Source organism: Austrofundulus limnaeus, unplaced genomic scaffold (genome assembly GCF_001266775.1).
Source record: "Austrofundulus limnaeus strain Quisiro unplaced genomic scaffold, Austrofundulus_limnaeus-1.0 Scaffold85, whole genome shotgun sequence".
NCBI classification, from domain to species: Eukaryota; Metazoa; Chordata; class Actinopteri; order Cyprinodontiformes; family Rivulidae; genus Austrofundulus; species Austrofundulus limnaeus.
In genome coordinates, this window is record NW_013952487.1 from 1,810,341 (window position 1) to 1,826,654 (window position 16,314).

Sequence of the window (16,314 nt, forward strand, 5' to 3'; positions counted from 1 at the left end):
TATGTGATTTTTAAAAGAAAGTTCTTTATCTAAAATGAAGCCCAAATATTTATACGTACTGACAAACTCAATTTGTGTCCCTACAGCAGTGGTAAGCAGTAGAGGGACGTCTGGTGGTTTTCTAGAGTTTGAAAAAGCCATTGCCTTCGTCTTATCCACGTTTAGAACTAATTTCAGAGTTTGTAAGCGGGTTTGAACTACATTAAAAGCGAGCTGCAGATACTGAATTGCCTGTACAAGTGATGAAGAATAGCAGTAGATCACTAAATCATCTGCATAGAAATGAAGAGAGTCAAACCATTACAAACTCATACAAGGGGATAAAACAGACATTTTACTTGGTGAAATGTGACTGATGAAAACTTAGGAGCTTAATCCCACACCAGTTTGATGATGAATAACATCGGGTGACCAGTCTGACTTTTGTTTTTTCACATTGGACTCCACCGAGAAGAAATCCTGTGCATACTGCTGCTTAAATGTTCAACACATCAGAACTTATTCAGCAAATGTGTTTCCATCTCTGCTTTTGCGCATTAACTCTTACAGGATGAGGAAATTGGTTTTGGCGGAGGTTTGCACTCTCTGAGTGCTTCTAGTTAATACATTTCTTTAACTAAGAAGCTGCTTTAACCTGCTGATAATTTGGTTTTGTTGAAGCTAAAGTGACGACTCAAAAAAATCATTGTTTTATTTGCTTTTAAACTGCAACGAAGCAAAGACACCAAAGCTTCAACTAATCTGACAAACTGATCCTGCCGACCTCAGTGTATCTGAACAGGTGATTAGGAAACATGTTGATGAAAACTAGTAAATCAGCTGTCAAAGGTTTCAGAGAGCAAAACAGACATCTGTATATTTATAATCTCTATTTGATACTTTCAGTTCTAACATAGAGATGAAGTCCAGTGCAGTAATAACGTGTGTGAGGAGACTTGGCTGATCTGTAGAGACAGACACAGGAACCAATTTGCATTTATATAGATCTGTGCATATAAAGTGAGTCAAAAAGTGCAGAGATACAGCTCAGCCATTTTAGGGATGACAAGATTAAGAAGAAAAAGAAAAAAAAACACTTGTAATTATGAGCTACAGATATTGTACTCTTTTCCACATCAGGAGAGGAACTTCAGTCGTGACACATTGCTTAACAGTATTACATTTTATACYTCATCCGCTTTTCACAGTTTCCTGTAACAGAGATGCAAAATATTAGTGTGAATCAAACGAGGTTAAGGTGTGTTATAGGTTATTTATAAAGTGGATATTTAAAGTGCATCAGTCATTGGAGCACAACCTGCTGCGACCTTCTCTCATCCAAGAGACGTGACACGTCAGAGTTAATGTGACAGACCACATTAAAGCCCCAATGAGAACTTAAAAGGGTAGTTTAGTCAATTTTTAGATGATGTTCTGTCAAACAGTGATCACTAGTTATTACCTCATCAGCACATGAGTCATAAAGCAGGGAAAGAGYAAAAAAAAGGCAGTTTTAGTTAGTCACTGCCACAGCCTTTTCTGGACAGACTTCTGCCTTTTTCTACAAACTTTGTGCTCTGATTGGTGTCACAGCCAATAAGTTACTATTTGACAGAACATCAGTTTTAACCAAGTTATCCCTTTAAATATGGCACTCCTTTTAAATTACATCATCAAACTGAGCCATCCTCCTCTCACTGTACATTTATTGCATCTGAGCATACATACACAGAGAAATTTACTATAAAAAGACATGCAATGTTAAATATCTGTTCATCTGTAATGAGTGGTTTAGATGTTTGTGTTATAACACAGCTATGAGCAGACAAGTGGACTGTGTCTCCCCCCTGCGGCCGTTTGATCTACCACCGCCCTCATCATGCAGCAAAATTGAACAAAAGGGCGTTRAGAGGACACGTAATTCCTCTCTGCWTTATTYGATCATTTATCATATTAAGTTATTTTGACAGAAGAAATAATCACGTCTGAGTCAAACTGAAAGCAGGAAAACAAAAGCAGCCCTGCAGGAGGAAAGCTGTTTGAAATGGAACAACTGCAGGCAAGAGGAGGGGATATTTTTTTTAATAAATCTGAAAGATTATTTTAAGAAATAAAGACCTTAAAGTTACCTCCAGGAATATGCACTTTTTTTTACTGTAAAGAGGATAYTGCAGTTTATTAAACTTGCAAACACAAAAACAATCAATAGAGTTACATGGAAATATTTTTTACAATCCCATAAATAAAAGTAAAGCAGAAGAACATCACATTCCCAGGAAAATAAAAATAACTTTTACTCCTTTTGTGATGATGCAGCAACGTCTTCATTCTGGTTGTTTTTCAGATTTTCTGCTGGAATTAAAACTTTTCAGTGGCAACTTAAAGTCCTTCAGTGGAATAAAGTCGTTGAGCAAATTGATAAAAACTCAGCTGATAATTGAATTAAATTCAATGTCAATTTTATTTATACAGCACATAAAAACAATGTTAGTTGACCAAAAGTGCTTCACAATTCAGCCTAGTAATAAAACAACAAAACTACACAAAAAATGTTAAAAAGTAAGATAGATTTAGAAAAGAAATAAATGCAACATTAACATGTTGACTCGAATCTCAAGCTCTACCAGAACAAAAGGCCAAGGAGTAAAGATGAGTTTTATGCATACATTTAAAAGTCTTAACAGTTTCAGCTGTCCGTGTTTGGGACCGACACTGCAAATTTAATTTACTTATTTATATAGACTCAAGTCACAACAAAAGTCTACTCAGAGCACTGTACACAAAAACAATAAATCTAAATAAGCCAGCAGATTGTGTTGAATCACTTCGTCACAGTCTCCCATCCTGAGCAAACYGTGGAGAGGAAAAACTCCCTGCTAATCAGGAAGAAACGTCCAGCAGAACCAGGCTCAGGACAGGAGACCATCTGCCTCGACCGGCTGGTTGGAGGACAGGAAAGAGACACAGAAGAACTGGTCCAGGTGTATTTTCCTCTGGAAGAGAGACAAAGAAAACACATTATTGATATAAGTAATTATAACAAACATGTAGAGAAGAGAGACTAAAGACAACAGCAGAGTGAGGAAATGTGCTCAGTTTGTGCTCCAGCAGTCTAAGTCTATAGCAGCAGAAATGAAGAATAATTCAGGAAACCTAAATCTTAACTACAGGATTTATGAAAAAGGAAAGTCTTCAGTCTAATCTTAAAAGTAGACAGAGTGTCAGCCTCACAGACAGAAACTGGAAGTTGGTTCCACAAGAGAGGAGCTTGATAACTGAAAGCTCTGCCTCCCATTCTACTTTTAGAAACTCCAGGAACCACAAGTAAACCTGCAGTCTGACAGTGAAGTGCTCTGTTAGGAAAATATGGAACAATAAGATGTTTAATATATGATGGAGCTTGGTTGTTAAGAGCTTTGTATGTTAGGAGTAATATTTTAAATTATGTTCTAAATTTAACAGGGAGCCAGTGGAGAGAAGCTAAAACTGGAGAAATATGATCTCTCCTTCCAACTCTCATTAAAACTCTAGCAGCAGCATTTTGGATTAACTGAAGACTTCTTAAAGAGGTTTTTGGATGCCCAGATAATAAAGAATTACAGTAATCCAGTCTAGTGTTTTGTAAAGTGGAGGCCACCAGAGGGTGCTATAAAAGTTCAGAAAGCTGGAGGGAAGATTAAAAAAAAAAGTTAAATATTTTAATCATTATCTTCTTATCTGATTTTCAATTAAATTAAGAAATATAATTTATAATATACAGTATTTAAATGTTATTTAAGAGAGCTTAAGAGAAGTTTTATTTAGCTCTTATTGTCAACAATTGTTTTTTTCAGTGGGAATAAAGTTCAAACCATGTTAGTTAATAACATTCTTATGCTAAATAAATGTAAAAATTGTTAAATCATGACTACAAGTCAGGAAAAACTTTCTAAAAATGTATGTTTCTTTACATATTTTGTAGCAGACTGTTTGGGTGGGGCTATGTTGTGAAAAGTTTGGGAAACCTTCTGACCCAGAGGCAATAAAAGCATGGAACAGTTTTTCTGCATCAGTTCTGGACGAGATGTTTTAATTATAGTGATAATTGCTAACGCCTGCCCCACCGTCCCCCTGCAGAGGCCTCCATCCTCTCCTATGACGGCAGCATGTACATGAAGGTGGTGATGCCGAACATCATGCACACGGAGGCCGAGGACGTCTCCCTGCGCTTCCGCTCCCAGCGGGCCTACGGCCTCCTCATGGCCACCACCTCCAAGGACTCGGCCGACACGCTGCGGCTCGAGCTGGACGGCAGCTGCGTTAAACTCACAGTCAACTTAGGTATCGTATGTCTCCCCACCCCACCTCCACCACCACCTTCACCTCCACCTCCCCTCTCCCTTCATCTGCCTCCCAACCTCCATCCTCACCCTGAGACGCTTTACCACTCGGCGGTAACGTCTCCAGTTCTTGGCTTTCCTTCGTTCTGTCTTTGAGCATCTTCTRATCAGTTCCTCATCGCTGTCAGCTGAAAGATTTTTACCTACTTTAGATAGATTATAGTTTTATATTTRATTGCATGAGAGTACACTGTTTAATCTCAGTGGTAAAAACAGAAAATTATACCTTTACGAATCACATTGAGATAGTTGCATCAAAAATAATCAGATTATTATAAACAATATCAGAATATTGGAAGAAACTCTGTATTTTTAACGTTGTTTTCTGACATGAAGTCACTTCCTGTTACTCTGCATATGTTCTTTATTTATTTATTTATTTATTTATTTTTTGCTAACAACAGTATCTTTAATGGAACTGTGTGCTTTTTTCAGCGTCTTATTCTCTTTTGGTTTACCTGTCACCTCCATTTTTTTCCATCATGCTTTGTCAAAAGATGGTATTCACCCCTTCAAAGGCCTTAAGCCTGCGGCCCGTCAGGCGAACAGCCCGAGAACAGAGCCCAGCAAAACCTGCAGCTGGCTGCGACCCCACACGCCGCCAAACACTCCAGATGTCTCCGTAACAAATGACGACACATGACTCCTGTCACAAAACTCAATTTATCCCCTTTATATGCAGTGAGTTACTTAAAAGAGCAAAAGTAGTTTTAAAAGGCATTAACTAATTRATAATCTCATTTAGATAGATTCTTACTGATTGCATTCAGCACCTTAGATTTCAGTTTATCTCTTGTTAGCRTATCACCTGTGTAACTTTCAACACGCTTTGTGTCAAATAGATGTTCTAGATTCAGCTTTTGATGCAGCTTAGWGCCAAATAGGGGCAGTGTAGTTCTCCAGATCTGAAGGTTGGGGATCCTGTGCCTCTGCACGGTGCTGGTGCTGATTGGATCGCGGCTGTTTGCTCCCACTTTTCTGTTGCGGTTGACGACACATGAAACCATCAGCCACGTGGTGACCGACCCACGCTGCAGCTGCTCAGATCTCAGATCCCATCATTTCGCTCTATTCTTTGTTTGAAAAGCTAATCAAACTGCAATTTTCTTCTATTTCACGAAGAAATTTGGCACCAAAACTAAAGACTGCAGCCTTTTTGTTAATGTGAATACTTTGACTATTTGGTTAGAGGTTAATGTTGGGTTGGAAAAGCCTCGTAGCTGGTACCACAGTGGCCATTTTATAACGAGTACAGGTGCTCAAAAATCACGCATAAACTCTTCAAATGAGAAAAGTTTCATTCTTTTCTCCATATTTGTACAATGATCTGGTTAAAAGTTGACTTTAAAAAGCAGAAAACTAGAAATGGCCGCCTTCCCGCATGTGTACGTCCCCGGAAGGGTGGACTTTTTGTTTTTGGATGTCTGCAGCTGTAACCTTGAAGGATGCAATTTCATCTGTCATTTATTCTTCCCCATCTAGACTGTATCAGGATAAACTGTAACTCCAGTAAGTTAACACTCAAGTTTCATTTTGCTCTCTGTGTTGATTGTTTTGTTCTTGTTCTTGTTTTCCTAAAAATGTCCAAACAGAACTGCCTCTCTTCGTTTAATCGTAGAGGAGTTTAGAGTTTGAAAATTTCACTGCCAATAATTCATCAGTAAAACTCATAGTGGTGTTACCTAAACAGTTCTGATCTTTTTTTAACGGGACGCACAAACATAATGATGGAAAAGTTGGGATGTGGTGAAAAATTGTAAATAAAGATATTATGGAACGATTTCCAAATCTCATAAACCCATTTTTCATTCACAATGAAACAATAGAAATTCATCAACTGTTAAAACTTAAAAAAGGTACCATCTTTGAGACCCCAACATGTTTCTAAAACTTTAATACAACAAAAGGTTTCAAAACTAGATACTGCATASCACTAGCATATATGACCTCTGCAGGTACGCAAAGAACCAATGCAGATTCAGATTCGCTTTATTGTCATTCACATAACATCAGGGATGCAATGTAGAACAAAACTGCAGTTAAGAACACCCATTCAAGAAGACGTARATGACAAACATGGGGGAACAGGTCATGCGCAACCCGGTCGCGCTACGATTTGCAGCTGGAAATACACAGTAGGAGAGATGAGTTAAAAAAATTGCTCTGATCCTACATTTACATCAGAAACATAAAATCGTATGCACAAAAAGAAAAAACAAGCACTCGCAACAGAGCAGACAACTGGGGAAGTGAGGGAGCTAGGTCAGGTAACGTGAGATGGGGCGGGGTTCAGTGGAGCCGGTGGATCTCCTTGATAGAGCCTGAGACCAGCACCCTCCAGAGTCCATGATGTTACTGTCTCCATGCTCAGTTCGCCAGASTTCAGAGATTCCTCCTCCTTGGRCTTGGGTTCACAGGCKAGGTCTAACATGGGGGATGGGACGGTGGGAGGGAATCAAGGCCTTGTTGACATCTCATCCTTGRGGAGTTTAGATAGCATGGTAGTCGAGGCCGAGCCACTGGGAGCCGAATGGATAAACACAATTGTTTTGGGACAAAACAGCCTCAAATTTTCCTGCTGCTTTTTAATATCTTAARTGCATCTCTGAAAGTGGTGAAAAATTCCAGTCAGCTCACCATCTGAAGCTTCACCCACGTGCCAAGGCTCGCTCCTGTGATGCAATTCTCGTCAAAACCACATCCAGTTTGCAATTTATCTCCCCCAGCAACTGYGTCTGTGTGCTTCCAGCCCGGCAGAATCCTTCCACTGCACCTGACAGCTTCTCAATGGTCTGGACCGCTGTCAGGATCGCTTTCATTTTGCAATAAATCAGGAATTCGCCTCCTCCGATCAGCATGCTCCTATGTTGAATAGTTCTTGAGTTATAAGCATTTTRGTATGTCTAGACAGCCCCATTTTAGATGGAGCCCCCTCTTCAAATATGGGGTGTATCATAAAACCGTTGGCTGGCTCAGTGTAGGTCGGACTCATCTACATTCCTGCCAAATTTCATGTTGATTGGTGCAGCCATATTAAAACAATTTTTAGAGATRGAATCTCTGAGGTGTAGATGAGCAGAAAAACTGTTAAAAACAGTTTCAGAATAATGTTCCTCATCAGAAAGACTTTAAATAACCCATCATCTACAGCTCACAATATCATCAAAAGATTTTAGAAGTCTGTAGAAGTCTCACTCTTCTAACACAGTTCAGTGTGCCACAAACATTGCTTAAAGCTCTATCATGCAAATAAGAAGCCATACGCGAACAACACTGTAAAGGCTGCAGCCGAACTGCCGAAATAGTGCAGAACTGTCGCAGTTTCATGAAGAAAATTGCGTCGTTCTGTTCGCATTGTCGACATTTTGGTAGCTTCGTCGCAACCTGTGGGTTGATCTTTTTACCCCCCTCCACATAAGAACATGTAAGAACTTTATTGTGTGATTGGTCAGAAGTTTGTGGGAGTGTTTGTTTGTGATGAAAGTACTAAGATGCTGCATTTTGCTTCAACCACTCACTAAAAAAAGGCGACTCTCCTCCACAGCTGACTGTTGTACCAGGAATCAGCAGTTTATAAAAATAGTCAAACAGCCAAAAACTTTTAAAAGGGGGTCAAACAGATGTTTTTCACACTGGAATCTGACTGATAAAAAACTTTGGAGCTTAATCCGGGACTAGTTTGTGGATAAATAACGGTTTATGATATTTGCGAATTTTGGCTTTCTTTACCTTTACACAACATCCCAACTTTTTCTAATTTAAGGTTGTACATCTCATTAAATTACAAATTTAAATGTTTAGTTGTGATTATTTTACTGGGTTTTTTTAGTGTTTGGTTGACCTCTACAGGGTTTGTTTTCTTTTTTAACTTGTATTTTTAATTTAAATCCATCTCTGAAAATTTACCTGTTTTTCAACACAAACTAATACATGTTCACTTTGCTCATTTAAGGAAAGTTAATAACAATAATGGATATAAAACTATATTACAAGGATTWAGATCACAGCAAATCAATAAAAGCTGTGGAAAAGTGGAAAATGTGAAATGAAAAGTTGTGATTTTCACATTCATGTTCAGAACATCTGTTTTTCTTTTTCACCACTTTTGTCCCTGGATAAACATTACAAAAAAATTACTGGCAATTAAAACAAGTTAAAATGATAATAAACAAAAGTTCACTTATATAAAAATCATGTTCTGAAAGAAATTATAAAGAGACAGGTTTTATGGTGTTTAATGTTTGCCTCACAGAATAAAATGCCTTTGTTTTTGTTAAAAATAAATATTATGCTATAATGTTATAAATAATTTAACTTTATAAACAGTTTAATGTGTTACTAATGTTATACCCAGTTGGGATAGTGCATTAATTAGCTCTCTATGTAAATTATGTCTGCTGCTGCTACCATTGCTTTTACTTATGAGCTTTTAAAAATCTTTGACTCTTTTGATTTTAACTTAAAGTAAAAAAACAAACAAAACAAACGTTCATATAATAATGAGTTTGTTAACTAAAACTGCTTTTTTATTCTGAGAGGTTCATAAAGTAATTTCTTCACAAAATACTGATAAACACAAATATTTCCACATTCCCATTAAATTCTCACATTTGGACCTTTTTTTTATTTCCAAAATCCAACCAGCAAATTTAGTTTGTATCCGAAAAATATTTCTCCCTCAGTGATTTTAAATCTATGATATAAAAGAAACGACTCCCAACATCAGCTTTTCCAAAGTTTGGATGAAAGATTGGGGATGAATATTTTGGAAAGCCAAGGGAATATCTATAGTTTTAAACTGAACTTGTATTTTACGTTCTTTAGGAAACTCATTTAATGAAATAAACAACTGGTKAATTTAGATTTACCACTAACACAAACAGAAATATTAAATATGTTAAGTGTGTAAACGATCTAAAGTCCAAGTAGTGTCTCATCACTTGAGAGGACCTCACTGTTCGTTCATAGGTAAACTTCATACATCTAACAAAATGAACTAAAAGAGGAAGATTTCTTTAAGCCTGCATGAGTAAAAGCAATTTCTCCTTCAGGATTCTTCCTCACTGCAGCATAAATCTGGTGTTTTGATAAGAACGTAGATGTTTTTTGTAATTTTATGTGTAGTTCACTGACTGAACCAAACCTTTGTTTCCTGAATGAATTCCACGTTTTCTTGTCAGAAGTTAATTTATTTTATTTTATTTTATTTTAGTTTTTTCCCCCGTGCCTCTGAGCAGCTTGTAGAATGTGTTCAGACTGAGCTGTAGAAGAAACAAAGGTTTGGTTTAAGGCTCAGTTTGTCCTTAACTTTGTGACTGACCATTGTTCTCAGGCAAGGGACCGGAGACCCTGTTTGCTGGGCAAAAGCTCAATGATAATGAATGGCATACAGTGCGCGTGGTGCGTCGAGGCAAAGCCTACAAGCTAACGGTTGACGATGTTGTAACAGAAGGTACTTCACCTGGAAATGTTCTTTGTGTTGCTTTGTTAGTGTAATTTCACCTTGCAGGGGCATGTTGCCAATAATTCTCAGAATAATGAGCGTATGTAGCTGTGAAACAATTAGTGACAAGTTTGCTTTTATCTAATACTCTTATTGTAATCTTCTCCTTAAATCAGCCCTCTTGTGTTAGTGTCAGACAGTGTTCTGTTTTCTTTTCGTTTTTTTGTCTTTCTTTTCAACCCATCCCCTCCACCCTCCCCGTCTACAGGGCAGATGGTGGGAGATCACACCCGGCTGGAGTTCCACAACATCGAAACGGGCATGATGACCGAGCGCCGCTTTGTTTCCGCCGTCCCGTCCAGCTTCATTGGCCATCTGCAGAGCCTTAGGTACTTTCAAATGTAAACTGTTTGGTACAACATTAGAGCTGGTTCCTCTGCATGTGAGGTCACATCGCCAACCTGAAGGCCTACAGGTCAATGCACGCCTCTAAGATAATATCCATATTTTAGATTTGCTTTATTTGTCTGTAATGAATGGTTATGTGCTACAGAGCTTTAAGGTTGTTGTAATTAAACCTCTACTTAAGAAACCTGATCTTGGTTCAAGAGTTCTGACCAACTATAAACCTAGATCCATATCTAATTAATAAAAATTCTTGACAAAATAGTTGCAAATCAATTGTATGAACATCTGGACAGAAATAATCTATTTGAGGAGTTTCAGTCAGGGTTTAGAGCTCATCATTGCACAGAAAGTCACTGGTGAAAGTTGTGTCCATTCTTGTCCTGTTAGACAGTGGACATGTGTCCATACTTGTCTTGTCAAACAGTGGACTTGTGTCCATTCTTGTTCTGTTAGACCTCAGTGCTGCATTTCATACAATTGATCACAATATTAGAGGCTTGAACTTGATATTGGGATTACAGGAACAGCTCTGAAATGTTTAAGTCTTATTTAATTGACAGATTCCAGTTTGTTAATGTTAATAATGAATCCTCTCCTTACACCAGAATTAGTTATGGAGTTCCTCAGGGTTCAGTGCTTGGACCAATCCGCTTCACTTTATATATGCTTCCATTAGGTAAAGTTATTAAACAGCATGGGACAAATTTCTATTGCTATGCTGATGATACTTAGTTATATTTATCCATGAAACCTGATGAATCTAATCAGTTACTTAAACTACAAACATGAGACATAAATTGACTGYATTTTCTGCTTCTAAACTCGAATAAGACAGRGGTCATTTTAGAAATAAACTTTGCAGCTTTTCAATTCATGACATTAAACTAGTCAACCCAAAGGCCTTCAGGTCCATGCGCGTCTCAGTTTGTGTGAAAATGTGTGGGTACGAAATGGTAACAACTTGAAGTAAAGTTTGTGTACGAGTTGGCAGACTTGTACACAAGTTCTAGACATTGTGGATATCAGAATCAAAAGCCTTTGTTTACATTGCCTTAAGGAACGTTTTAAAAACGTTACACCAAACATTATTGTTCTGCGTTTAATCTGTTGTTTGTGTCAGTATGTTTGATATGCCGACCAAGAAATTCTGTTTTCAATTAGGCATTCTTTGACCGAACATGAAAACTATCAAACAGAAGTCTTATAATCCAAAAAATAAAGTTGTATCCTGCCCAGAGGAACATTTTTCCTGTTTAATGATTTCACAAGGTCAAAAGATGTTCTCCACAGTCCATACCCTAAAGAACAAAATGATCCGCACCTTTAATGTTCCCGTTCTTTCCCTCCCCTCAGATTTAACGGCATGCTCTACATCGACTTGTGCAAGAATGGAGACATTGATTACTGCGAGCTGAATGCTCGTTTTGGGGTCCGTTCCATTATCGCCGACCCCGTCACCTTCAAGACTAAGAGCAGCTATCTGAGCCTGGCCACCCTGCAGGCCTACACATCCATGCATCTGTTCTTTCAGTTCAAGACCACCTCCGCCGACGGCTTCATCATCTTCAACTCYGGAGATGGTAACGATTTCATTGCGGTGGAGCTGGTTAAAGGGTGAGTTTTATTTTGAAAGGACATTTTTTTGACATTTTTAACCATCAGCATAAAATATTTGTTTTCATTAAGTGAAAAAGAGAAAACCTTGATGCTGGATTGAAGACAACCATATTTCTCTAATAAATATGTTTTGCAGGTACATTCATTATGTTTTTGATCTTGGGAATGGTCCCAACCTGATCAAGGGCAAAAGTGAGAGAGCGCTGAACGACAACCAGTGGCACAATGTGGCCATAACCCGAGACAACAGCAATACACACACACTGAAAGTAGATGCTACAGCCACAAGTCAGACAATCAATGGGGCCAAGAACCTGGACCTGAAAGGTAGGTTCTGTCACATGACTTCAYCTTAACTGTTTTGGGTACCAGATCTGCTAACATTATTGATTTTTGGCAATATTCAAGTTCCTTTTTAGTATTTTCCCCATTTATTGGATGGGAGTAAACTTGAGCAGCTTAAAAACCTGCTGAGATTTGATGTGTTAAAAACTAAAAACCCAACCAGCATAGAGGAAGAGCAGAGCAAACAGCTCGTGATGAAATCGTACAAGCTTTTCAAGGTTAAATGCAAACGGAGGCAGAGCCAGAGGGGTGGTGGCACTTCTAGCACTTGATTGGCCACCCTAGATGCCACCCCTTAATGACTGACAAGTGGGGTGGGGTTTGCATGTGGCATTTCAAAGATGTCGCTTTTGGCTACCACCACACCAAATTTCAGCTCAGTATTCCTAAAAATGGCTGAGTTGTAGCCATTTGAAATTAGCTTTGGCAGCCATCTTGGATTTTGTATTTGAAATCAGATTTTGCGGAAGATTATTTCCTGGGTACTACTTCACACATTTTCAGATGTGTGTTTAAAAATGACTAAATAGCCTATATGCCACAGACTTCCATTCTAGTACTTCCATACTTTTTGGCCACAGACAACACTTGCAGTTCGCAGGCAACAATGTGTTAGCGTGGGCTTTTTTCACTCAGTGGCAGCTGTCCACAATACAGGATTTGCATAGTACATGTACCATCGTTAACATAGGAGATGTACAAGTTGAATAAAGTCCAGTCAAGTGGAAAAAATTACTCTAAAGTTGATTAAACCCATAAAAAAACAAAGGTGAGACGTCCAGAATTAAGCCTTTTTCATTATTCCTCGGCTGCTTGTTCTGTGGATTTTTCATGTAAAGCAGTGACACTTATATTGTTGGAAAGAGCAGAGTCTGGACTTTAAATTGATTGTCTAAACTCGTGAAAAAGTMYCCTAAAATAATTTCATACTCTGTATAATACAAACACGCACACACACACCCCTACCTTGTGAAGAATCTAATGTTCTTGACGGAAGCAGCAAAACGGTGAATGTCGAACAGCTGCCTCAGCGTCAGGCTCTCAAACTGTTCCCAGAGCTGGCAGATTTCCTCCCGGATAATGTCATTTACCTCCAGCACTAAATCCACAACTGCAGAGTCTGTAGTAGTGGCATAATCGTGATTTGGARGTCTAGTCTGCTGTGTTAGCTTCCTCGCTGTCCTCTGGAGATGGTCTTTGCTCTCTCGGGTCTTGGCAGTGAAGGGGGTAATTGTACAGTTCCCTTCTTTYATCTCCATGTTCTCGTTTCTGACGCTGGCTCTTGAATATCCTCAGGTTTGTAATGCCCACTACAAATGCGAGTGTGAGCTTTTATAGCTAAGTTTTCCCTGCGTATAGCCACGATCTATTGTTGTTGCCTTTACTCCTCATCAAGAGGAATATGGAGAAAAACTAACTACTCTCTTGTACMTACTGGTTAGTGGACACAACGGCACACAACAGAACTCACATTTTATAGTAGCTCACAAATGCTTTAACTTTTGTGACTTTTTCATGGTCTAGTTCTAGGAGCTAACGGTAAAAAAATGCACAGTAGGCAGGACCCGGATGTGGTGCTCGTGGCCTAAATTTTAACAGAAGTATGTCACTAATAGCTGTGGCATATAAGCTATGATAGACATTTGTGAAATTAGAATGAGCATTAGCTGTTATCTTAGTTGGGACTAAGAATCAGCATTCTTAGCAACAATCCCACACAAAATTTCAGRTTAATATTTCTTAAAATGGATAAATTAAAGACATTTGAAGTTAGCTGTGGTGCTCATCTTGAATTTTGAAATTCGGAGCAGTTTTATTTATTTGTATGTGCACTCCCTAAAAACCAGCTTGGCCACCCCTGTGCCACTGCCACCCCATGCAAAAATGTCTAGCTCCGCCCCTGAATACACAAATAAATCAAACAGACTGTTGCAGATAGATACCAGAATACTAACYTATTTAAAGACAGTTATAACGAACACCATGCACTTGTTTACTGTTTGAATGGACACCTGACAACCTTTGGGTTTTCCTGCTCTGTGTGTTTTTGTCTGTTTGCTCTGCAGGTGATCTGTTCATTGCAGGACTGGGTCCAGGCATGTATGGGAACCTGCCCAAACTGGTGGCTTCCAGGGAGGGCTTCCAGGGTTGTTTGGCGTCAGTGGACCTCAACGGGCGCCTGCCGGACCTCCTGAACGACGCCCTGTTTCGCAGCGGGCAGATCGAACGTGGATGTGAAGGTACACCGTCCCTCAGATCGCTGCCTGATTTAGACTTCTCCAACTTCAGCTCCAGCAGCCCTTTCTTCCTGCTCAATGCAAACAGTAGCTCTTCAGCAAACAGTAGCTCTCCAGCCCTGCATCCACACGGGACTCACTTCACCCTAATAACTCTGCTCGTTGCCTCATTTACCCACTGCTAGAGTCAAACCAAACATCCAACGCTTCATCTGCATCGTCACGTTATCGGCCACATTGGCCGGCTGTCACCATCAGAGCAGTTTGCCAGCTCAGCAACATAAACTCACAGGTGCTCTGCTTTGAATTTCCTCTCATGTTTTTGTACTTGTTTTTCTGATTGTTGTGTGTTATTAATTAAAAGAATCAAAAATAATAAAAGTTGACACTGCACAGCTTCTATTGGGTTTAAGTTTCAGGTGGTTTGACGCCACATTTAAAACGAGGAGTTTTTCTTTATGCTCAGCTGACTTTTTATTAATCTCTGCCTCTTTAGGCTCCTCTGACAAACTCCTGTTTTCTGCAAACACATTTAGTCAAATTAWCAAGAGCACCTGAAGTCTGAATTCAGAGGAATTGCAGAACTGAGTAGGAAGGCAAGGGCCAGGCCAGTGCTGAGATTGACWGAGGAAAGGAGTTACTTGTGCAAATTTCCTCCTGGAGAGAGACGCTTATGTTGTTTTGGAATACGAGCCAGCGGCGTGATACAACGACATGGTGAAAGCAGTGATAAAACCATCTAACCTTTTTGGCGATTTTGAGAAAGGCAGAACTTGTAAACACTTCCCGGAGAGAGGTGAAGGAGACGAAGTTGAGCAGATAACCAGGAGGTTTCAAACAAACTGGCCGCCCACGGTTACACAAGCACTTACAAACAGCACCGCAACAAAAAATACACAAAGAAAAAATAAAGTCCGAATGGTAAGACCACAATGGCTTGATTTTTTTAACACAACAGTTGAAACCGCTGTGGGCCGTCCGTCCTTAATCGCACCCACAGAGTGAGGGACACKCTGATGTGGAGACAATTTACTCATTTGCTGTAAAAAGAGAGAGATTTTAAAATCACATGGAGGCAGTTAAAGTGACRAACAAAAGATTATCATAAAGGAGATGTTTGAATATAAAAGGTGGCGTTGTGCATTTTTCAAGCATATAGTTCAATTCTTTACCACAATCAAGTAACTGTTACCTTCAGTTGTTATGAAAATGCTGTCTGCTGACTTTGCATCAAAGTCTAAACGCCTTGAAATTGGCCTCTGTCTCTTTCAGAACCTCCTACCATTTCCTACTCCCACTTCAGCACTTCTTCACAGCAGTGCTTCAGGAGAGGGGTGCTCTGTGGTGCGGGACTTTGGTTGCAGACTGAGGGAGGGGTTTTGTGTAAATAGGCGGAGCTTTGTACCAGCAAGCATTCAGGCAGCCACAGGAGATTCAAGGAGATTTCTCAAACATGCATGAATGAGTCAAAGGAACACTGGGTGTGTTTTTCACGATGGAATGGCATTATTATAAAACTCAAAAAGTTGTTTTTTTAATCCCCGCCCTTAAAAACAAGTTAACTGTGTTTCAGACTTGAGGAAAATAAGAACTCAGTTCTATATAAGTGAATTGTTTGGCCACATATTTGTGTTTCCTGTAGAAAATGCATTTTATCTCATGGTAATTTTCAATTTACATCTCTGAAATGAAAACGTACAATAATTCAATCATTTCTTACCACACTCAGAAAAGTTTGACCAGTGTCTACTTAAAAAAATGATGGCAACAAAGTGACAATTAATATAATTGAATAGATTTTAAGAACTTCATCTTTAAGTAAAAAATTAGGTAATATAAATTTAAATTAAACTATTAAATACAAAATAATGAAATAATTGATTAAATATTTTGAATTTACCATAAT

General features: G+C 38.9%; 1 protein-coding gene across 1 annotated transcript in view; it reads left to right on the plus strand.

Moving 5' to 3' along the window:
• nrxn3a (neurexin 3a) overlaps positions 1–16,314 on the plus strand; it is a 142,829-nt gene that overhangs the window by 89,884 nt on the left and 36,631 nt on the right. The window contains 7 exon segments of the mRNA XM_014011880.1: positions 4,096–4,299; positions 5,841–5,867; positions 9,691–9,810; positions 10,070–10,190; positions 11,563–11,823; positions 11,963–12,153; positions 14,238–14,411. Coding sequence (XP_013867334.1) covers positions 4,096–4,299; positions 5,841–5,867; positions 9,691–9,810; positions 10,070–10,190; positions 11,563–11,823; positions 11,963–12,153; positions 14,238–14,411 — 1,098 coding nt within the window.